The following is a 24,063-nucleotide window of genomic DNA, read 5'->3' on the forward strand; positions in this document are numbered from 1 at the left end:
AGCCCTGGCTTTTCCTCCTCTTCTCCAGTCTTTGTCATCTCAGCTTTGCACAAGTGTGGCCAAGCCCCCTCTTCATCTCTCATTCACCGGTACCTCCACTGAAGTTGGGCTTTAACTGAATCACAAAGAAATTGCTGTTTGCAACATCCATGGGATACTTCTTACTTAATGATGTTTCTGCTGCATTTGACAGTACCAGCTACTTGGTTTGGACTGTGTTCTCTCCAGGGTCTCCTCTTACCCACTCTTCTTTTTTGACTCTGCCGGCCTGCCTGCCATAGGCAGCTTCACGGCCGCCAGTGATGAGCGCCCCTGGGGTCACACTCAGCGTAGGTTCTCCTTGAGTGCGGGCTGCACCTGGTGATATGCTTTCAGTGAACAGAATATGGCAAAAGTGATGGAATGTCTCCTCTGCAATTAGGTTGTGAGAGGCTGTGACTTTTGTCTTGCTGGCATTCTCTCTCTCTTGCTCTTGTGTGCTTCTCTGCGCTTGCTGGAGATGCCCTTGTGGCAAGGACTGAAGGAGGTCTCCAGCCAACCACTAGTGAGGAGCTACTGCCCTCGTGCCGGTGGACCTTGAGGAACTGCAGGAGCCTAGGAGTGGATCCTTCCCCCATGGAGCCTTGAGATAACCACAGCACAGCGGACACCTTGATTGTAGTCCCAGAATAGTGACAGTCAATGTTCTTAGTATTATAACTGTTTCTTATTGTGTAAGATACTAGGGGGTGAGGCTAAATACGTTAAGATTGCTGGCACTTCTAAAAGCTCTAGTAATAAGCAGTTGCTTAATTAACTCACTCCTGTTTGTTTTTAATTTTGCACTTTTTGAATTAGTACCAGAATCTTAGCTTAAATTTTACTTGCTTTCTGGTTATCATTTCTCTTCATGTTCTTAATGGTGCTAAGAGCTAATAAAAATCACTAAAAATAGACCATGCTCAAACTTTGAAGAAGGAACAATGAGTGAATACAGATCATAAACTGCTGGAACCTGCATAAGTCAGTATATCTTAAAGGGATTCTAATTGTGTTCATTAAGAAATAATTAACAAGGGTATATAATATACACAGTCTTATAATAGATAACAGTGTAAGCAGAATAATGATTGCCTACCATTTACATAAGCATTAACCTCAGTATAGCGTGTTTTTAGCCTTTAAGACTTTAGTGTGTTTTAAGTCGTTAGCGTGTTTTTAACTTAAGACTTTCTGGTCATGTTTTTAAGCCATTTTCAGTTTTAAAATATTTTAGAAGAAATCTCAGTTTTGGTCACACTATGAATTTTATTTATGTTCTACCAACAGCTTCTACCGTTTTGTTCTGGAACCGGAACTGACGTTACCACCTAATGATGTTACTGGACCAGTGGCAAAATTCTTGGATATCCCTGAATCACCCCTTCTGACCCTCAACATGATTACTCCTGAAAGCTGGTTGGTTGAAACAGTACACAGCAACTGTGACCTTGATAATATTCATTTAAAGGATGTAAGTTACAAAGAAAGAGGAATAGGATAAATTCTTATGAGCTGTTATTCCTGTACCAAGTGCATGCTCACTGCTCACCAGAATTTTCTCCTTTATGATTCTAGGTCCTGATCCAGTCTTTCCTTTGATTTTCGAGTTTCCCTAACTTCCAAATTCAGCTTCTCTGGTTTTATGGGTTCTTAAATGCCCTCACTGTTTTTGTTGCTCCAGAAGTGCTACCCTAAGATGAACAATGTAGAAACTATGGAGACAGATGAATGGCAGTTTAGGACAAAACCATTAAGTACCTTTGCCCTTCAGGTTTTGTTTTTAACTCAGAGAGGAACAGTTTCATCTGAAATTCTTTTTTGCCCCACAGCTCATAGCCAGAGAAAGCAGTTCTAATGAGATTAGGGTAGAAAGCAGGAAAAAGTTTGCTTATATACTTCGGGCTGAGTGCATTCTTTCCCACCACCTCCAGTGTGACCCTTGTCCAGTAAATGACCGGACTTCTCTTTCCCACCTGTAGTCATTCAATCCACAGCACACACACAGACAAAAAACAAAACCACCGACAGGAGACTATTTTATAATATTCGGAGTCTTTCCAAACATTCTATTCAAAATTGGAAAGGCATTCAGAAAGCACAAAAAAAAACCAGAAGCATTTTAGGAGAGTTTACCTAGAAGACATGTATCTAGAAACTGGGGTGGCTGGGGGCAGTACTTCCTTCTCACTGTCCTCCCCGTTGCCCGGTCCTGCACAGCCTCTGACCTATTTCCAGTTCTGCATTTGACAGCTCCTTCAGAAGGTAGCCATTACCTTGACCCAGGCATAAACATTTTACCTCTAATAATCTGGTTAAGGTTATTCATTATTTGTTTCTCATGCTTTTCATGTGTCACCTTTTGTCTAAAGATTTTCCTTCTAGCCAGCTTTCTTCTGATTCACTCATGTGTAGATTCTGTGGGATCCTGAGTCACTTCCCTGGAACATACTCACCTATACCACCAACTTTACCCACCCGGAGAAGAACCTAAAACTCAGTCATAGCAATCATCTGAAATCGGTCCTTCAAATTGAGGGAAAAAATAGAAAGAGAGCAAAACAATGAAATCCATGAGAGAAAGTTCAGAAGTGAATTTGGCATGAAGTAAAAAAAATCCTGTTTCCTCCATGATGAGTTGGATCTCTTTTGGCCTATTGGTTCTTCATTAAGAGAGTTCAGCAATATATATCAGTAAATAACTTGAAAGATTCTAACCAAAAGGGTAAAAAGTTTGCGGTGGGAGAATTAATGCAGCTTAAAGATTTTAAATTGAGTCTGCTGGTAAAAAAATTTTAGTTTCTACTGTACAGTTAATAGAGGTTAAACATTTTGTTGTGAGTGGCAAATATAGCAATGCCTTTTTAGAACCTATTTAAATGAACAGTATTTTAGAAGACTAAAATAAACAGAAATAATTTCCCCTATCGTCGTAGATTATATGAGTAAACAAAAGGAAATTACAAATTCTAGCAGCTGTAAAAGTTAACTACCTCTAAGGCTCTTCTCTTCCACTCTGTACTGTACATACTTACGGTATTACCTGCAACTATCCTAGAAAAGTATGAAATAACGAAGACATGTGCTCAAGTAGAAAGAAGGAGTTGTAGGTAAAGGAAAAAAGTGAGACTAGTAATGAGAGATGTGTCACTACACACTAGCTTGTATAATCAGTACTCCTTGCTACATCTAATTCCCGAACATTATATAACCACCTGAAAAAAGCTTGATCTAGAAAGATTCTTCCTTCCCAGGTCTTTGTTCACATGGTTTATTGCACAGCTGGCATTAATGCCATTATTAAAGGTGACAAAAGTGGTTCTAGGAAAACTTAAAGTGTGACAGTTACTTTTACCTGGAGTTCAGAGGTGGTTCTCAGAGCTTGTAACTAGAACTGCGTCCAAAGGCTCTCTGGTTATATTTCATCATAGCCTTTATCTGACAGATGTCAAAATACCTGAAACAATAGTGATTGTTTACCCAGTAAAGAGGAAGTGAGTAAATAAAAGATTGCTGAAGGAAAATGGTATGTGGCTATGTTAAAAGGAATTCACAGAAAAATGCATTAGCCCCTTTTGAAATATAAATAATTTAGACATCAGTTTTATTGACAAGGCATTCATTACCAATGTAAATGTCAAAGAATTCCTATTTGAATGCCATAGATAATATTAATAAACCCAAATGTTAATCTTTATAATCAAACTTATACTTTTATTAAAGGAGGAAGCTAAATTCTTAACTATTCAGTCACAGAACAATACAATAAACACTTCTATTTAGAAATACTAATATGCACCAAAGTTATATTGGAAAGATATTAAATTCATGTCTCATGTCAATAGTTAATATTTAGAACAGATAAATAAAAATATAAAGGAAATGTAAACATCAAAAAAGATCACTAGCCTTCCTATTCTTGCTAAAAATAAACCTTGATAATAGGAACTAATTTAACTCAAATCACCTTTATGAAATTATTATAAAACTCTAAATATTCACAAAATTTTAAATACTCACTAGAAAGTACTCTTTGAAAAATGAATTTGCTATTTTTAGTGTTGTGGTTTGAATAAGTCAACACAATTGATGTCTGTTATACAAATATATAAGGAAGAGAAATTTTCACATTAATGTATTATAAATGAAGATATTATTTAGTCACAAACTGATTGAATGTATTTGAACTCTGCCCTGATATCTAATTCATAATTTAAAATAGTTAAGCTTTACTTCATAACCCCTCTGGGGTAGTTTCCTTGTCTGTAAAGTGAAGGAGTTAAGCTAGATGATCTCTAGGATTTCTCATATTCTGAGACTATCCCATAGAAATCTTTCTATCCAAAATGCTGTAAGGATTGTGGATACAGGTTAATGAAGTATATGAAGTTCATCACTAGAGTAGTAATAACTCAGCAACTAATTCAGAGCTCAACTAAAGTCATTGAAACAAATGCTATTTTCAAACAAGTTACTTATTTCATGTTCTTAAAAACAGTAAAATTATAAGAACAGGGCTCAAGAAAGAAATACTGTACACAAGTGCTATAATTATTTCTGTAGTAATTATAGTCAAAGAAAAACAACTATACAGTACAGAATATTTTCAAATACTCTGTATGCTAAACACCATTAAAAGTAGTATCAAAAACCTCGTAGTGTGAAATAAAATTAGAGATAGATAGCATCATTGTCTTATCTGCTCAACAAAATTTGCCAGACTATATAAAAATCACTTACCATTTGATTTATTTTTATGTTTGGTTATGATTTTCATGTGATGTAGAGAAAATACTTTCTCCCTAAAATATTTATTATAACATTTGCAATAGAGTAAAATCTGGAAACATTTGGAATGTCCAGACATTTAAAAGGATGATTTAAAAAGAGGACATGGGGCTTCCCTGGTGGCGCAGTGGTTGAGAGTCTGCCTGCCGATGCAGGGGACGCGGGTTCGTGCCCCAGTCCGGGAAGATCCCACATGCCGCGGAGCGGCTAGGCCCGTGAGCCATGGCCGCTGAGCCTGCGCGTCCGGAGCCTGTGCACCGCAACGGGAGAGGCAACAGCAGTGAGAGGCCCGTGTACCGCAAAAATAAAAAAAAATAAATAAATAAAGGACTTGTTCTTAGAAAACTATATTTAATGAAAAAGGTTATACTTTCTTAGAAAAAAATTATGGAGCAAAAGTAGAAATCAGTGCATTGATGTGTATATGAATGTTTGGTCTGTAGGTAGTTTCTATTTTTTCCCTTTCACACTTTCTTATATTTGCTAAATTTTCTTTAATGAGCATATGTTTTTTTGAGTGCAAAACAATTCACCGTTAATTGTTTTTAATTGCAAGAAAGGTGATAATGATGACAAGTTGGCCTTCTTGCCAGGTCTGAAGCAGGAGATCTAGGGCACAGCCAACGAAGCAGATTCTTTGAGTGCTACAACTTACCGAGCCACCCATCCATTCTCACATCTCTCCTGCTTGTGATTTTGGTGCATGTATCATGATGTTGGAGTAGAGCTGATGTCATGGGAAAGGAAGAAAATTCATCTTGAGCTTTAGTGTTCAAGAAATTGATTCAGCTATTAGGTTCACTTGTCTAAAAGAAAGACTTGAGGTTGCCCCCCAAAATATATTGGCTAATATTAAAATAATCACATATATTTATTACAAAATTTACATTATGAGAATTACTAACACCAAAAACAATGACATATTTCCTCCGTAGATTGAGAAAACTGTCACAGCAGAATATGAACTAGAATATCTACTGCTCGAAGGACATTGCTTTGATATAATCACAGAAGAGCCTCCTTGGGGTCTGCAGTTTACACTGGGCACAAAAAATAAACCTGTTGTGGTTGATACAATAGTGATGGCCAATCTTGTAAGTATTATACATACTCAATGGATGATACTTAATTAGATGTTTTGGTGAAATCCTCCAAGTTTTCCTAATAATATGAAATAATTTGTATCCTACTGTTACTGAACAGCTCCCAGAAAAAAATCCTTGAATAAGGTAATTAAATAAAGCGAACATGAAGGGAGTCATACTTTCAGAATGTGCTTTTAAGGTTATTGCAAAGTCTTCTTCCTTGGAATTCATTTGTAGAAATCATTCGTTCCACAGTTAGTAAACACTTATCTTGGAGTATTCATGAATAATCTTTCTTGAACAATTGGACCTCATTTTCATTCATATAACCATGATCATGTTTTTCTCATCTTAAAAGGGATATTTTCAATTAAAAGCAAACCCAGGTGCTTGGATACTGAAATTACGCCAAGGAAAATCTGAAGACATCTATCAAATAGTTGGGTGAGTTATATAAACCACTTTCAAATTTTTATATATAAATAAGTTTTTAGTGTGATATGACCAAGATCATCAAAACAACTAAAATACTCACAAATACCATTAGTATAAAACAAAAACTTCTTATAAAACTGTGACATTTGTTCCTATCATTGTTTTATTTCAAAATATAAAAGGTATGACTAAAGTACACATCTTGTTCTTTACTCCATCTCCTAATTTTCTATAGACTTTTCCATGTGTTAACATAATGAACATCTTTATCGTTTAATGACTGTATAGTATGTATAGCATCTTATATAGCAAAGCCGTTATCTGTGAGTTATGTTCAGTTTTTCATTTTTATAAATAAGAATTGGTTTCTTTCATAGTAAATTTCCTACTCATTAATGAGACTAGTATAAAGCAGGGATCATCAAACTTTTTCTATTATAGGAGCCAATAGTAAATGTTTAATGTTTGAGGGCACATATGATTTTTGTCAATATTTTCTTTTTCAACAACCATGTTAGAATGTAAAAATCATTTTTAGCACAGGGGCCATACAAAAATAAGCCACCAACTTGATATTGCTCACCAGCCATCGTTTGCCAGCACCTGGTAAACTCTTTTTTGTACCCCTTGATATCTGTAGTGTTCATTTATTTCAATAAGCATTTATTGGGCACCTATGATTATAACAAGCAGTGTGCTTAACAAAGGTAATATATGGGCAGAGGTTATTGTACCTTTTTTCAATGCTTTTTTCCCCTTTTCCTTATAGTGCCTAGAACATAGTGTCATTCAACAAACATGCTTAATAATTTAAGCATACAAAGCTGGGAATGCTGAATTCTTCCTTTTAAATCTTTTTTTTATTATTATTGAATGAAAGATTCTTTAAATTCTATAGTGCTTTACAATTTTCAGAAGTTTCACACACACTATTTCATGTAATCCCATAATAACCCTTTTCTTCCCTATCCCTATAGTGCCCCCCTTTCCCTCTCCCCACTGGTAACCACTAGTTTGTTCTCTCTCTATATTTGTCAGTTTGCTTTTTTTAAATATTATTCACTAGTTTATTGTATTTTTTAGATGCCACATATAAGTGATATCATACAATATTTGTCTTTCTCTGGCTACTTCACTTAGCATAATGCTCTCCAGGTCCGTCCATGTGCCTGCAAATGGCGAAATTTTATTTGTTTTTAAAGGCTGAATAGTATATGTGTGTGTGTGTGTATACACACACACACAGAGAACACAGCTTCTTTATCCGTTCGTCTGTCGATGGACGCTCAGGTTGCTTCCATGTCTTGGCAATTATAAATAATGCTGCTGTGAACACTGGGGTGCCAGGACTGGAATTGCTGGATCATATGGTAGTTCTATTTTTAGTTTTCTGAGAAACCTCCATACTGTTTTCCACAGTTGGCTGCACCAATTTACTTTCCCCCCAACAGTGTAGGAGGGTTCCTTTTTCTCCACATCCTTGCCAACATTTGTTATTTGTGTTCTTTTTGATGGTGGCCATTCTGACAGGTGTGAGGTGATATCTTGTTGTGGTTTTGATTTGCATTTCCCTGGTGACAAGCGACGTTGAGCATCTTTTCATGTGCCTGTTGGCCATCTGCATTTCCTCTTTAGGAAATGTCTATTTAGTTCCTCTGCCCATTTTTTAATCGGGTTGTTTGTTTATTTGATGCTGAGTTGTATGAGCTGTTTATATATGTAGATTATTAACCCCTTATTGGTCATATCATTTGCAAGTGTTTTCTCCCATTCAGTAGGTTGTCTTGGTTTTGTTGATGGTTTCCTTTGCTGTTCAAAAGCTTTTAAGTATAATTAGGTCCCATTTGTTTATTTTTGCATTTGTTTCCTTTGCTTTAGCAGACAGATCCAAAAATTACTGCTGCAATTTATGTCAAAGAATGTTCTGCCTGTTTTCTTCTAGGAGATTTATAACATCTGGCCTTACATTTAGGTCTTTAATCCATTTTGAGGTTATTTTTATATATGGTATTAGAGAATGTTCTAACTTCATTCCTTTACAAGTAGCTGTGCAGTTTTCCCAGCACCACTTATTGAAGAGACTGTCTTTTCTTCATTGTATACTTTTGCCACCCTTGTTATAGATTAAGTGACCATAAGTGTGTGGGTTTATTTCTGGAGTCTCTGTTCTGTTCCGTTGATCTGTGTGTCTGTTTTTGTGCTAGTACCATACTCTTTTGATTACTGTAACTTTGTAGTATAGTCTGAAGTCAGGGAGCATGGGGAATGCTTAATTCTGTGATAGGGTGAAGGGTAGGGGGAAGTCAGTATTGACATTAGAAATGAGATAATACCTCAAGAGAGTTTTGAAGAATTATAGGAACTTACTGCTAGTCATACGACAGCCAGAACATTCCAGGAAGAGGATGGAGGTACAGATCTCTCATCTAAAACTCTTAGGGCCATATGTGTTTTAGAATATAGCATTTTCCAAATTTTAGAAAGTTAGTATAGTACACATATCATATATTATGATGTATTGAGCAGGACCTAAGAAAGCACTTCATTAAATATCATTTCTGTCACAAACGTGTGAAATTCACACTAAAGGAATATATAATGACTGTAAAAGAAAACAAAAAGACAAGACACAGGTGGAGAAAATATTTGCAAAGTATTATTCAACAAAGAATTATATAAAGAACTATCAAAATTCAACAATAAGAAAACTTGATAAAAAATGTGCAAAAAGCTTGAGCGGACTCTTCACCAAAGAAGATGCACGTTAAAACCAAAGTGAGATGCTGCCACACATCTATTAGAATGTGTAACATTAAAAAGACTGACACTAACAAGTGCTTATGAAAATATGGAGCAACAGGAACTGTCATACACTATCATTAGGAATGTAGAATAGCACAGCCACTTTGGTACAGTTTAGCAGGTCCATAAAAATTTAAATACACACTTACCATATGATCCAGGCATTTCACTCATAGGTATTTACCCAACATAAAAGGACATATATGTTCATACAAAGACTTGTACATTAATGTTTATAGCAGCTTTATAAGTTGTAAAACGGTAGGTAATTAAGACAAATTATGGTGACGGAAGTCAGATCACTTGTTGCTTGGAGATGGAGGGCAGCTGGGGTGGGGAAGGGGCAGGTAAGCAGGCAAAGTGTTGGAGATAAACAGGTGAATAAAACACAGTTCCTACCCTTCCACAATTCATCCCAGTAGGAAAGATAGTTAAGGAAATGAATGACAGTAAAACGTTTTAAGTGCTACAAAAGAGTGCTGTGGTGGTACAGAAAATAAGCAAAATACACTGTGACTTTATATTGACTCTTCTTATAAAAATCATGGTTTCAAAGGATAAATTTGCTTCATCTTCTTTGGTCTTTGCAAACTATACTGCCAAGGACTCTGTGTTTCTAAATCTGCCACTATTGTTTCACTGTTGTTTTTTGCAAACAATTAGGTAAGCTGTGATTCAAATTCCTTCTCTGCCACCAACTCTGTATGAGTTTGCAAAAGTTTCTGAAGTCTTTATTTCCAGATAACAAGAGGGGATAATCCTACCTGTCTTGTGGGGTCTTGATAAGGACTACATGAGATTAGTGTCTCACGTCCTGAGTAAATGTCCATTTCCTCCTCACTTACTCTTTCTTTCTTCTTTACAATTACATATATTATTGTATATTGTATATGTATGTTGTATAATATATATGCAATATGTATTATAATATGCATAGTATATATTATGTAAAACAGTTACTATATTAGGTTCTATTTTATCTTCTTTACCATTATTTGTTATTATACACAGCCTATAAATGGATGGTTTAGGGAGAAAATAGCCCCTGATTTAATATTAAGTACCACTAACAAATTAGTGCAAAACTGATTTTTCTCATTCACAGTTAGCCAACTCTTGGTGATGGAAGGAATTTCAAATTTGTTTATGTTCCTTATAAACGATAATATCATACATTTCTCTCAGTCATAATTTACTTAACTCCAAATATGATTAATATGTCACTAGATAGCCAGAGTGGAAAAAACGTAAATGATGCTACTCTTTGATTTTTTTGAAATTAAAGTTTCAGTAATGAAAAACAGGTCAATATGAAATATGACAAAAATGGAAATTCTATTTATCCAATTTATGATGTAGTTCTAATTGATATTACATTTATATTTAAGCAAAGTATTCTTGAAATATGCTGAAAAGCTAAGCTAAAGTAACATTGACATGAGTTTCTAAGTTCAGATTTTAAAACCATGACTATATAATTTGATATTTTTAAATTTGCCTTTTTGTTTATTAGGCATAATCCTCACATATGTACTTTTTATGCCTATCCATGTTTTTATAATCTTTAACTGCAAATCATCTACCCATACTCTGTGTTGACTATTATTTACCTTGAATTCAAAAATACTCAATAAAATTATTCTCCCCTAGAAAATTTTTGTAGCTCTGCTAAAATCAGACAAATGCTTCTCAGATTTTCCTAATTACAGAGAATAGCAGATACTTTACATATACATATATATTTTTATATGTGCCTTCAACATGCTAAATTATTTTGCTAGTCTTTTTCACTTGAAATCTTCAGGAAAACAGATTACCTAATTCGTAGTTATTTTACACCTTTGAAACTGATCTGCTTCTCCTGTGCTTTATATAGAAGGCAAGAGAGGTTTCAGAGCTCTGCCCACTGGCCCTGGCGGTGGTTATAGCTCACTCTTTGTGAAGCCCTTCTGTGAGCTCTTAGAAGGTCTCTAATTGCTGCACCTCACTCTCGTTTGATTCCCTGGTCCCAGTTGGTGCATCTCTATTCCAGGTGGCTTCTCTAGCATCTTCCTCGGTCTCTGGGCATCCTGGGCTATACCAACAGCGTATTTCTGCTGAGGTCTCCTCATATCTCCAGGTTGCTGTTTTGGCAGGATGCATGACTACCCCATGATAACAAAACCAAATCTCTCCTACTTGGCTACTTCTGATCCATGAGAAGTACTTACACATCACTTGCCTAGCAAACTCTAGGAGTGCAGGCCGGTCTCAAAGGCAGTAAGAGTGGTAATAAGTCAGTCCTCAAATATCAGTCCATGGTCCATTTTAACTTTCCCAGACAAGAGCCAAATGCAGTCCTCTGTGTCTCACAACTTCAGGAAAGTACATTGCAAAGTGCTTTCCCCTTAAAGCATCTGCCTTACTGAGTTTAGGATTAGAAGATAATGCTCCCCACACTTCCCCAGGGGGTGTGTAGAGGTGCACACTCACAGCCTGGCAACAGCTTTCTCCAGAGACGCTCTTCAGCCTTCATCTCACTCCTTTCCTCCTTTCAAGTGCCTCAGTTGAAGCGTTTTAGTATCTTTTTAGTACCCCACCCCCCAAACGTTTAGTTCTTTACCATCACATTGCCGTTAGTTAAATATAAGCTTGACCAAGTTCACTAGTGATCATAGGTTTTATATGTTTCTTTCATCTTTCACATTCATTTTTGGTTTGGGTGGCTGACTTTCCATATCAGAGACGGAGTTAACACAGGGAAATGGATTCTTGATTGGACTAGGAAGGATTGGAGGAGCTAGCTCTCCAGGAGAGCTGGCTCCCAGGACCAGCCCAGGAACTCACCAGCCAGAAAGAACTGCTACCTCTCCCATGATCAGAAGAGTGAGAAAGCATGAAGCTGCTCCACTAACACGTCAACTCCCTGTCAGTCCCCAGAGAGCTGAGTTTGCACACTGGAACCCTGGCATAGACAACCTCTAGGTCTCCATGACGTCGCTTGCCCAAAGAAAACAGGCATCACTGCATTGACCCTCCCTCACTTGTAAATTCCAAATCACATGCACATGTATCTGTTTAGTAGAATCTAATTATTAACCAGAACCATAGCTGTAAAAGAATCTACAAACAAAAAAGAGTTTTTAGCTTTCTAAGCTCTGCAGTATATGCTAAAAGGTGGAATGGGTATTGCCTGCCATATCACGATATGCACCAGATTTCTACAGATATTTTCTGTAGAAACTTTAGGGGTATACTCTTGATTTTAAAGGCCTGAAAATGTTTTTGCCTTTCTTTGGCTTATCTTCTAAGTCCTGATAATAGTACTGATTATAATTCTCCTCAGAATGCTTGAAACAAGACTTCATCATCATATTCTACCGTCCAGTGTTTTGGATTCGAAATGAGAGGCCGTGTGATTAACTTTTCCTTTACAAAAAATTAAATGATATTTATAGTTAGAATTCCAGGACAAATATGTATGCGTCCTTTTTTGTAAAGTAATACTTCCTGATGTGTAATGAATCCTTTCATTTTGAAGTAAATGGCTTTTACTGAGAAATATTCTCTCACGTCTCTTATTGAGAATATAAATGACTTGAGTGCTCCTTTTTTTTTCCCTGTATTAACTCCTTGTCAATGAAGCCCTTGTCCTCTGACTTCTTGGCTCGTTCCCTTCATTTCAGCGGCTGACTGTCTTCATGTATCCAGTGGGTTTTAGTTGCTTAGTGTTACTTACACAGGTGTAACAGTGCAGTCGTGAAGAGCCAGACTACTAGGGCTTAGTCTGGATCTAGGATAATTATTGTACCTTCCTCAGAGGATGGGTGTGTGGATTACATGAGTTAATATCTATAAAGTGCTTAAAATAGTGCCCGAAGTAGAACAAGAATCGTCATCACTACCCCCTCTACCATGTGGGATGGAGGAAGTTGCTTTAGATCTTGTACGGGCCTAACTGCAGTGTTGGGCTGCCTCTGTTCTGGTCTCAGTGGATGGTGGATCCGACGGCTGAAGTTGCCGATGTCCTTGAGCAACATTTGGGACTGGAAGCTCTTGCAAGTTTTTAAGAGATTTGACGTTTCTACTACATAAGTTGGAATACTTTCTTTTTTCTAGTGGTAAATGTTGGCAGGGGCTGTGCCTCGTGCTGCGGGTCAGGCACCTCATCCGAGGCACTGCGAGTGAGAGTCAGAGACGTGTTAGTCGGCATAGCCCTAGAATCCCCAGGTTTTTATTTTAGAAAAATTTTCAAGCATATGTTATGTCTGACTGAATGCAAAGTATCTACTAATTTGACATCTGATTGCTTTCCCTCTTTGAAAAAATTCAGTTTTATGGTAAATGCTTTTTACAGTAGCATTTTTCAGTTCATAGTGAAAATAGTATCAAAAAATTTTTGAGCAAAGCTGTCATGTTTGATTTATTTATGCAGTGTTGAAAATTAGTCATATAAAATAGATCCAAGTGGTGCAGATGGACATGACAGACACATTTTCAGTCTTATAAGTTTAATGATATACTTCAAATTTTGGCATTTGAAAATGGCTAGTAAATAATGAAAAGTAGTTGTATGGTGTAGATTTCCTTTGATTATGCTATATAAACAACTTATTTTAAAGTCTAGAAAATGTTTCATATTTTAATTATCATTACAATATATGAAAGATCTGACTTTTGTGATAATTTTAGTATACAGTAATAAAGATAAGCTATAATCTGCGCTTTCTGAGTGACTAGGTGATATCAAATTTAGTGAGTTATTTTTGTACGATCTTAATTTGTATTAAGTTAAAATTGGATAATTTTGAAAATTGTAGTGTATTGCAGCGTATCTTTTTTTTTTGCGGTACGCGGGCCTCTCACTGTTGTGGCCTCTCCCGCTGCGGAGCACAGGCTCCGGACGCGCAGGCTTAGCGGCCACGGCTCACGGGCCCAGCCGCTCCGCAGCATGTGGGATCCTCCCAGACCGGGGCACGAACCCGTGTCCCCTGCATCGGCAGACGGACTCTCAACCACTGCGCCACCAGGGAAGCCCTGCAGCATATTTTAATTGACTACAGAAACAGCAGATATGACATATACACAAATGATATTATACTTATGTCTATTGCAAAATGAATTTTTTCTGTTATTTGTACCATCATAATTGTATGTCTTTTCTTAAATTGATTATATTTACATGTTTTTTCTGCTTCTAGGCATGAAGAAACTGACTCTCAACCAGACCTAGGAGAAGTCGTTGTTGTGCTAAACAGCTTCAAAAGCAAAATACTGGAAGTACAAGTGTGTGAGGCCAAAGCTCTTTACAGGCTTTGTTCTTAGTATTAAGAATTCTTTTTGTGTCCTTAGTTAATTAATTTTTATTTTACTACTGATTTCGCAGTTTTAGTACCTAAAATCTCATATTGGAACTCTGGCAGTGAAAGGAAGAAGAGGATTAAATCATGAAGGGAAAGCAGAGAGCTTGAAGATAGAAGAGAAGAAACGATTTTTTTTTTAAGTTATGATGTGTCTACTGTATCTACTATATTTGTAACCAAATTATGTTATAAATTAGGCTTCAGAGATGAGATCAGGAATGCAGGTTGAAAAGTTACCCCTTTCAACAGGAAAAAAAAAAAAAAGTGACATTTCAAAAACCAGAAAAGTTTTTAATGATGGCAGGTTTAGTTCTTTTGGACAAACTCACCTACTTAAAATCAGTAAAAATGCTGGGCGAAATGTTTTTAAAAAATTTTAAAAGCACTGAGGAGCTGACAATAATGATAATAAGGAAATACAAAACCAAAATTAAAGGGAAAATGAGAGCCTAGTGAAGTAAGCAAGCACCGAAGCTTCTCTTATCCCAGGAAAGCTGTTGTTGCCCTGAAACATTTGTTCATCCTGGTACACTTGAACTATCATTTTGATTTAATTTGCAAGGTGATGGGGACAGAAATTAAAACCCTAGACCCACATAAAGTGGGTAATCTATTAGAAGACCCTCTCTGCAATAAGCTGGCTATAGCTTCAGGGTAAGGATGAACCATAGTAAAGTATACCACGCAGTCTTTTAGCTCAAATTGGTATCACCTAAGAAATCAAAGGAACCCTGAGCCTTGAATTTGCACTAAAATGGCTCCAGATTAATAAGGTTTTACAGGCATCTGACAGAAACATCCAGATATCTCTGGAATAAGACTACTATATCCAAATAAACAAAGAAAACCAACAGAAACGGCAAATAACAGAGAGCAGATGCACAAACACTCCATATGTTAGAATTATTGACACAGACACTGAAACAACTATGCCTAAAGTGTTTAAAGAAATAAAAGATTGGCTTGAAAACAATTGCAGGGAATAAAAAACTATAAAAAGTGCATATCTGATATTTTTTTTAAAGTAAAACTTCTAAAACTGAACAATACAATGACCAAAGAATTCAGTGGGTGGCTTTAACAAGGCCTCAGGAGAGAACTAGTGAGTTGGAAGATAGACCAAAAGACGTATCCCAAACGCAACTGACCTTATAAAAGAGGAAACTACAGCAGAGAGTATATAAAAGGCATAGAGAATAGAGTGAGAAATCTAAGATACCAGGATTGCATTTAAACATGGCTCTGCCACTCATTAGCTGTGTGACCTTGGACAGATTACTTAACCTCTTTCTATCTCATTTTCCTTATCCATAATAGGAGTTAATGATGAAACCCTCCTTATAGGTCTACTATAAGGATAAGATAATTTAGCTTTATGAAGTACTTTATGAGTGTTTAAAAATAAAATCCATTTAAATGGAGTTCCAGAAGGTGACGAAAGACAGAATGAGGTACAGGTATTATTTGAAGCAATAATAGCTGAGAATTTTCATGAGTGATGAAAGGTACTAATTTGCATATTCAGGAAGTCGAGTGATTCCCAAGCAAGATAATGAAAAGGAAATCTACACCTAGACTCTTGTTAATAAAACTGCAGAAAACAAAAGACAAAGAGAAATCTTGAGAGTAACCAGAAGAAAAAAGAAAAATTACCTTCAAAGAACTATAGTTAGCCTGACAGTTGGTTTCTCAGCAGTAATAATGGAAGCCAGAAGATAATGAATGATATCTAAAAGCACTGACAGAAAAAAGGAATGTCAACCTCGTATAATTCACCCTGAAAAGTATTTTTCAAGAAAAAACATAAGGTATTTTCAGACAAATAAAAAAGTGGATTTGCCACCAGCATGCTCACACTAAAGGAAATTCTAAATGGTATACTTCAGGCAGAAAAAGAATTATCTCAGATGGCAGATCTGAGTTTGAAAAAAGAATGAAGAGAAAAGAAAATGGCAACTCTGCGGATGAATCTGTGAACAGTGAATATATAAAACAACAGTTATGTGTTAGGATCTTAAAAATCAATTAAAAAATAACAATAGCATTTAAGGCATTATATAAATAAGGGTGTGTATAATAACATATAAGGTTCTTATATTGACCAGGACAAGGATTATGATTACTTTTAGACTTAAGGGCAAATCTGAATGCTTTACATGTCTAAGATAACCACTAAAAGAATAGAAACAAGGCATAATGTCATAGTGAAGAGGAAAGTGGAATGAAGCAAATTAATATAAATGGACTAAGAAACAAGAAATAAAGCAGAATACATGCGCCATTGAAGAAGCACAAAATAGTAAGTTAGAATTTAACCCAATTACATTAAATGTAAATGGACTACATGTTCCAGTCCAAAGACTAAGATTGTCAGGATGTTTTTTTAAATCCCACTCTATGTTTGCAAGAAGGAACACCTAATATATAACAATACAGTTTCAGGGTAAAGATTAAAATAAAAGTGTGGCAAAAGTATACTAGGCCAATACTAACCTAAACAAAGCTTGTATGGCTATACTAATATCAGAGATATTAAGACAACATTATTAAAGGTAATATGTGTATATAAGGCAGAAATAGAATTACCAAGAGAAACTGGCAATTCTCTATAATACTGGGATATTTTTAACATACGTCTCTCAGTACTTGATATAACAGGCAGACCAAAAACTCATTAGAGATGGAGATTTGAGCAGTGTGATTATAAATCTTGACCTAACAGATGTATATAGAACACAATAGCCAATAACACCAAATGAACAATCTTTCAGACACAGACATTAATAAAAATTAGCTTTACGTTCAGTTGAAAAGCAAGTTTCAACAGATTTCAGAAGAATGAACTCATACAGAGTATGTTCTCCATCTACAATGCAGTAGAAATTAATATGCAAAGATAACTAGAAAACACCCATTTTGCCAGAATCTCTGTGATCTAATAATGGTAGGCTACCAGAACTCAAGCCTTACATACTGCAGAGATTCTAAACCAGCAAATCATCAAAATTGACCTTGCATCCCACATCATAACCTGTTTATTATCACCTCTGCTCTTTTTCCTGTGATCAGTTATACATGTTTATACTCATCTTTGATACTGTTTTTCCTCTACTGGCTTTGGCTTCCTTTCTCAGGAAGAGAAACTTATACTGTGTCCTTCCAGATGAAAAACCCCTCAACCTCAGACCAGGTGCTTAAGTTACTAACTCATCCCAAGCCTTTTAGGACCAGCGTTCCAGCTAGTTTTATCCTAGCCCTACAAACAGGAGAGAAAAATATTATTTCTGCTGGGAGACTGGGGATGTCTTATCTTTGAGGAATTTTGATCATTGAAAAATTATTTTCTTTTTCTTGAGCTGGTTTTTTTTTCACTCTCTGTATTGGCTCTAATTTTACCTGTTGGTCTCTGGTATAGAGGAGGTCTGATTCTTTCACCAAAACCACCAAATCTTTGAGGGTGATAATCATGCCTTACCTGAAGCAAACGTTCTACAGCCTAACCTCACCTAGGTGCTTCGGTTGTTTTTTAGTAACAGTTTTGTCTGCTCACCTTCCATCTCTCAAAATTACACAAAAGGACAGGAAAAAGGGAGGAGAAAAGATAAGCAAGATAAAGGTTCAGCCCATGAACTCCATAGCCCACTAATAGGAATTCCAGGAAGGAAGAACAGAAAATGGAGGAAGGAAAGTATCCCACAGATAGAGAAATATAAACGCATCCATGTCAAGGGGTCCACAAATGAGTGAAAAATGGCCCACACGAGATCCTAAAAACTACCAAGGAGAAGAGGCAGGTCACTGCAATAGAACGACACACTAGCATCAGATGTTTCATTTTCAAGACAACAAAACAAAGATTTCAGTGTTTTGAGGAAAATTACTATGAATCTAGGATTCTTCAGGCAAATATTCTCTGAAGGGTGAAGATTTAGAAAAATTATCTTTCACACCCCTTCTTGAAGGTGTTTGCCAGCACGATGAAGATGAAGCAGAAGAAAGAGGAAAATAGGTATTGTAAGAAATGGTGAAATCAATGTGAAAACCAATGCAAAGAAAGCTCAAAAGACGCAGTTAATTGTTAAGCCCCAAGAAAAATGTCTTCAAGAAGACAGGAATTCCAGACAGTTAAGTAACAAGAATAATAAACTGGAAAATATTAGGTATATGGTAAAGAAGAAGTATATCTCACCACAAGAAAAAATAAATACAATAAAATTCCAAGAAAAATACACTTCTGTATTGGTGAAATGTGAGAAAACAGAATCCATGGGAAGCAGCAGGAGTGTCCTAGGAGGGCATGGTGGTCACATCGTCATAACTGTGTGGAGGAAATGTAACTGTAGTAGCCTTTCAGCTCTTCAGTGCGTTGCATTTACAGTGTCACAATAAGCACTTTTTACTGATTTTCAAGTTGTAGAATAAACATGGCATAGTGCAAAAGACACAGTTACGTTTACCAAGCTAAATGTAAATGTTATCCATACTTACAATGCTAAAGTAAAGTTTTAGCTAATGTAAGTTGGGAGGCAGAGGGAAAAGGTAGAGATATTAGTGTCCTTATAACAGGCCATGCAAGAGAAACTTGAATTTGTTGGAATAAAAAATACAGATTTAAGCATTATTTAAAGTTACAAAAGTACTCAGTAGAAGAACTAATGACATAGTATTATCAAAACCTCCAGACAGAGGGGAAGGGAAGGGTGATATAAGGAAGCTGTTCATCTTTTGTTACAAAGAATGAATAATGCCTAAACTCTATGAATCAGATATACAGTAGATAACATCCACGGTTGACAATTCAGTAAATACAAGTATAAGCTTTTATACTTATAAATACATGGTATTTATATATATATACTTGTATAAGTATATATATATATATATACTTGTATAAGTAAATACAAGTATTTAGCTGTATGGAGGCAGCCACTAAAAACGAGAGGCTGAACTGATAGTTGAAATCAGATTGTGTCTATAATATACTAAGATCTTTCTTGGCTTCATTTACTACAACTATCTTAGATTTACAAGGGTCACCTTGTCTATATATTTCTAACCATGCAGCATAATATTTAAATCTACAAAATTCTAAAGTTTTTCTTTACCATGCTATCTAGGTACAAAAAAAGCCAGACAAAATTCAGGAAGATATCCTTTCTGATAAAGATGAAAAAAAAGGAGTGTGGGATTCCATTAAAAGGTGATTACTAATGAATATTTTAACTATAGACCCATCAGGAGTCTAGTTTGTGGAAGCCCTGCAGATGGTAAATATTTAAGTCAAGCACAGGTCTTCTCTAGAAAGGATAAGACAAATACATAAATGTTACTGACGTAAGACAGGAAACTGGAGCTATAAGACAACTGAACATAAAGGGCTGTTCAAACCAGGGAAGGGAAAGTCTATATCCAGTTAGGAGGAACCTCAGAAAAGACTCTGGAGGAGTGTGTGGCTAAGATATGTTCTAAAGGATGGACAGGAGACAGAGTGAAGGAACCTGGTTACGTGAAGTCAAAAAGATTGGGTGTGTTTCTCAAGGAACAGGAAGTAGCCCAGGTTAGCTGGGATGTTGAATATAAGGGGGAATCTTTAAGTTAGGTTGGGACCTATATTAGTTAATCAAAAAAGGAATATTTTGGCTCACATATCTAAAGAGTCCAGGAGTAGAACTGACTTTGGGCATTCAGGTGATGTAGTCCAGAAACTCTTTCTCCAACACCTAGTTCTATTATCTGTGCTTCCTTCATTTTCAGACAAACTTTTACAAGAAAGAGCTTGCCATCTATCTCCCGTGGGAAGAAATTGCCTCTTTCCAGATAGTTACCAGCACAAGTTCCAAGCCTGACTCATTGGCCCAGCTGTTGCCTTGTATACCAGACTGAACTGATCCCTGTGACTTATTGACTAAGCTTGGGTCGTGTGGCTACCTCTAGAGCCAGCAAGAAGGCCCATCCTGCCTAAACCTCGTAGAATGAAATTAGAGGAGGAATAGCTACTCACCCACCCACCTGCCCACAGTACCAAGTTACTGTGGCTAGAAATGTAAAGGGCGTTAGGTGGGCAAACACAGAAGTGGGCTGCTGCAGATCCACATTGTAGACAACTCTGAAAGTCCATTTTAGAGATTTGAATTTAATTTGAATTATGTTAGAGAACTACTGATCATTTTTATCAAAGATAAGAAATAGAAGCTTCAGGCCAAATAGCTTCGGCAACCTATGCAGACGCACTCCCGTCATTTTGGATTTTGCCCAGTTTAGGCCTCTTTTTCTATAGCTGACTCCTTGTTTGATAGGAAGAATCGTGTTACTGTCCCAGTATGTGCATTGAACTGGTTACTGACCAAGAAAGGCTCGAACTCACTACTTTGAGAGGACTTCAGAGCAGGTTCGTTTGACAGGGGATAATGTAACAGGATCTGGGCATTTTAAAGAGTATCTGTTCATGAGCTTCCATTAAAACCAAAGGTAGAGACAAGAAGGAGTAAAGATAACTGTTAGACTATGGCTTAGCCACTTATTACACAGCGAGGATACCAAAACAAAATGCTGCTTTGTTAGAAAGAGAGAAGGTAAGTTTGGGGGATGGTAACTCCTCCAGATGCATAAGCGTATGTTACAGTGTTTTCACTTTTTTATCTTAGTTTTAATCCTAACTTCAAGTGATTTTTTTTTTTTTCCTCCCTGAATCAACTGTGTATTTTTCTTATTTGGGGGATTACAATGAGAAAACATTGCAAGAATACATCTGCCATAACAATTCTTATTTGGCAAAATATATTCCATGTCAATTGTGAATTGTTTAGTTTTCTAAAATCAGTCATTTTAAATATCTGTGCGTATAAAAATGAGATTTCTAATTAAATAAAAATTGTCAATAGGAAAAAGAAGAAACGATACACTATGAATACCCCAAATAACATTCAGTCACTTTTATATATGAGGTGGGGCATATCAAAGGCTGGTCTGGGTCCAGAAAGGGGTGACAGTGACAGCTGCGCCCAGATGAAGCTGTGGCGATGTAAACCACATCGTGAACGGACGTGGCTCCCCAGTGCTGTCTTACCCCTCCTGGAGACACGCCCAAGGCACAGAGGTCCCCGCAGCCTGTGGGGAGGCTGTCCCTGGCCAGAGGAGCTCTAAGCCGCGGGCGCCTCTTATAGCATCTTGTCCTGGGAAGGCACAGCCACAGCACTCAGGGGCCTCCCCTGTTAGCACAGACGGAAGCTCTGGTGTGCCACTGTTAACACTTGCACATTCTGTTTCTTCGCTCACGATTGGCCTTCCTAAAGCCTCAGTATGTTGCATATAGCCGTAGAATGCCACAGTTCATCCTCTGCTCTTAAAACAACTTTTGTAACTCACAAAGATTCAAAGGAATTATCTCATTAACCTAGAGAAAATAGAATTGCATTCTATGTTGTCCAATTTTAAAAAATCATAAAACTTCAGGTTACACTGTCACATGTTTAAATAATTCATAATTTTTAGGATAAGTACTTGTTTACAGTGTAATAACCATTCAGTTTGAAAAGGCTTTCTATTTTTATTATCAAATTTAATATTTTATTTAGGTATGTAAAGTTTGCAGATGTGTATTAAGAAAATGACAGTCACTTCTTTTTCATTCAAAGTTTCACAAGGAGCCTGCATAAAAAAGAAGACAATAAGGAAACAGACGTTCTAAACATTTTTTCAGTTGCTTCTGGCCATTTATATGAACGCTTTTTAAGGTAGGTATATTTTTTTATTTAATGTTTTGAAAAGTAATACATTTACATGGTCCAAAAAGAATTTTTAAAGTTTAAAAAAATAAATTACAGTGGAAAAAGAAAAGTCTCCCACCTCTGTTTCCTTGATACCCAGTTCCCTTTCCCACAGGAAACCAATGTTATTATTTTCATAGCCTGCCAAATATATGTATAGACAAGCCCAAATATGTATTTTTGCTTTTTGTAACTCCCTTTTCCCAAATAGTAACAAAGTACATAGTGCTTTTGCACCTTGCCTTTTTTATTTTATTTTTTACCTAAAATTATGAGGGAAGTATATTTTCTAAATACAGTGAAATTCCATGTGTTTGATTTGAAATATTGTTATTCTTTAAGGTTAGAAAATGGACATATTTTGTAGTAAGATGTGTGAGGAAAAAAAAGAATATATAGTAAATTTTCCTTTCCTGGTGAAGAAATACCATGTTTTATAAAAAGGGGGAGGAGTCTGAGAGAAGGAAAGCAATATTTATAAACTACAAAGGGCTATTTTTTAACTGCTTCTATAGAAGGATCACAGAGAACGCCTCAAAAATGTTTGAATATGTGTTGATATTTTAAGATGTACTTTAGATACATCTGTATCTTCTCCAACCAGAGGTCTAGGATAGCAAAACAAGTGGCCTGTCCAGTGACTTTATCAAAATACGACATGTTGTTCAGCCCTTCAAGGTTTACACACCTGCTATTAGTGACACAGTAACAGAGCCAAGATTAGACGCTAGTTTAACTAAACAAGACTGTTTCAGACTAGCTTCTTTCTCTTGTCAGCTGGACCAAACAAAAAGCAATCAATTTAGTCTATACCAGGTGTATATATATATATATATATATATATACACACACACACACATACTTACATATATACAATATATGTGTATATATACATATATTCTTATACGTTACATACTTGCTGAGCAGCCATAATATTTGAAGATACGTCACTATTTCTCCATAATTCATAGTGAAAACTACCAACTAATATCTTTAAATATTTAAAAGCCTTAAGAGAGGTAGGATGAACCCCTATTAATGTTAATTTATGGAGTTTATTGTTGTTTTATGCAGAATTATGATGCTTTCTGTTTTACGGAACACCAAAACGCCAGTGAAGTTCTGGTTTCTTAAAAATTATCTCTCACCAACATTTAAAGTAAGTACGTTAACTTTTTAATAGAGTAGTTAATATTTCAGAAGTAAATTCTTTATATCATTGTAAGTTCACATAACATTTCTCTTTTCAGAATGAGTCTTTTGAAATGTATATTTACTCAAATTACTATATGTAATCAATTTAAAACCTTGGTAATCAGTATTTTTTAATCTAGTTTAAGAAAAATTCTATGCAGCTTTTATTTAAAGAAGTGATTAAAAACACAGCAGGAGATGGTTTATGTTTAAGTAAACTCAAAATCAGGATTAGTGGGTTTTCATAACAATAAGTAAAGAAAAGTTGGCAATGAAAACTATGTACAGATTGTTAATTAAAAGAATTAGATTCTGTCATATTTTGACAAAGAAAGGCAGGAACAGTAGAAAATATGAAAACTGCACCACAGAGAATAGTTTGATAGGACCAAGAAGAGTGGGGCTCTGGTATCACATGCGGTGCCATCGGTTGGTGTGGTAATGTGGGCACTCTAGGTAGTGTCTCCAGCAATTTGTATTTAGAAGTTTTTCGACGGCCAACATCTGTTACCCTTTACTCAGCCCTACACTCTTGCCACAGAGTGTACCCCGTTTCTTCCTGTTAATCAGATTCCAGGCAAGTTAGGGTCTCATTCAACAGCAGTTCAGAGGAATTTTCTTTCTAGACCAAAA

General features: G+C 36.2%; 1 protein-coding gene across 1 annotated transcript in view; it reads left to right on the forward strand.

Annotated features, from left to right (window-relative positions):
- The window catches only part of UGGT2 (UDP-glucose glycoprotein glucosyltransferase 2), a 164,843-nt gene that overhangs the window by 118,048 nt on the left and 22,732 nt on the right, over nucleotides 1-24,063 (forward strand). Inside the window, exons 27-33 of the mRNA XM_089899419.1 lie at nucleotides 1,309-1,492; nucleotides 5,742-5,900; nucleotides 6,250-6,335; nucleotides 14,309-14,393; nucleotides 19,588-19,670; nucleotides 22,084-22,203; nucleotides 23,311-23,395. Of these exons, the coding sequence (XP_089755545.1) occupies nucleotides 1,309-1,492; nucleotides 5,742-5,900; nucleotides 6,250-6,335; nucleotides 14,309-14,393; nucleotides 19,588-19,670; nucleotides 22,084-22,203; nucleotides 23,311-23,395 (802 nt within the window). The remainder of the gene's footprint in view (nucleotides 1-1,308; nucleotides 1,493-5,741; nucleotides 5,901-6,249; nucleotides 6,336-14,308; nucleotides 14,394-19,587; nucleotides 19,671-22,083; nucleotides 22,204-23,310; nucleotides 23,396-24,063) is intronic.

This window comes from Delphinapterus leucas, chromosome 18 (genome assembly GCF_059928025.1).
Source record: "Delphinapterus leucas isolate spDelLeu-1000000601 "Yukka" chromosome 18, BTC_Dleu_Yukka2, whole genome shotgun sequence".
Classification (NCBI taxonomy): domain Eukaryota; kingdom Metazoa; phylum Chordata; class Mammalia; order Artiodactyla; family Monodontidae; genus Delphinapterus; species Delphinapterus leucas.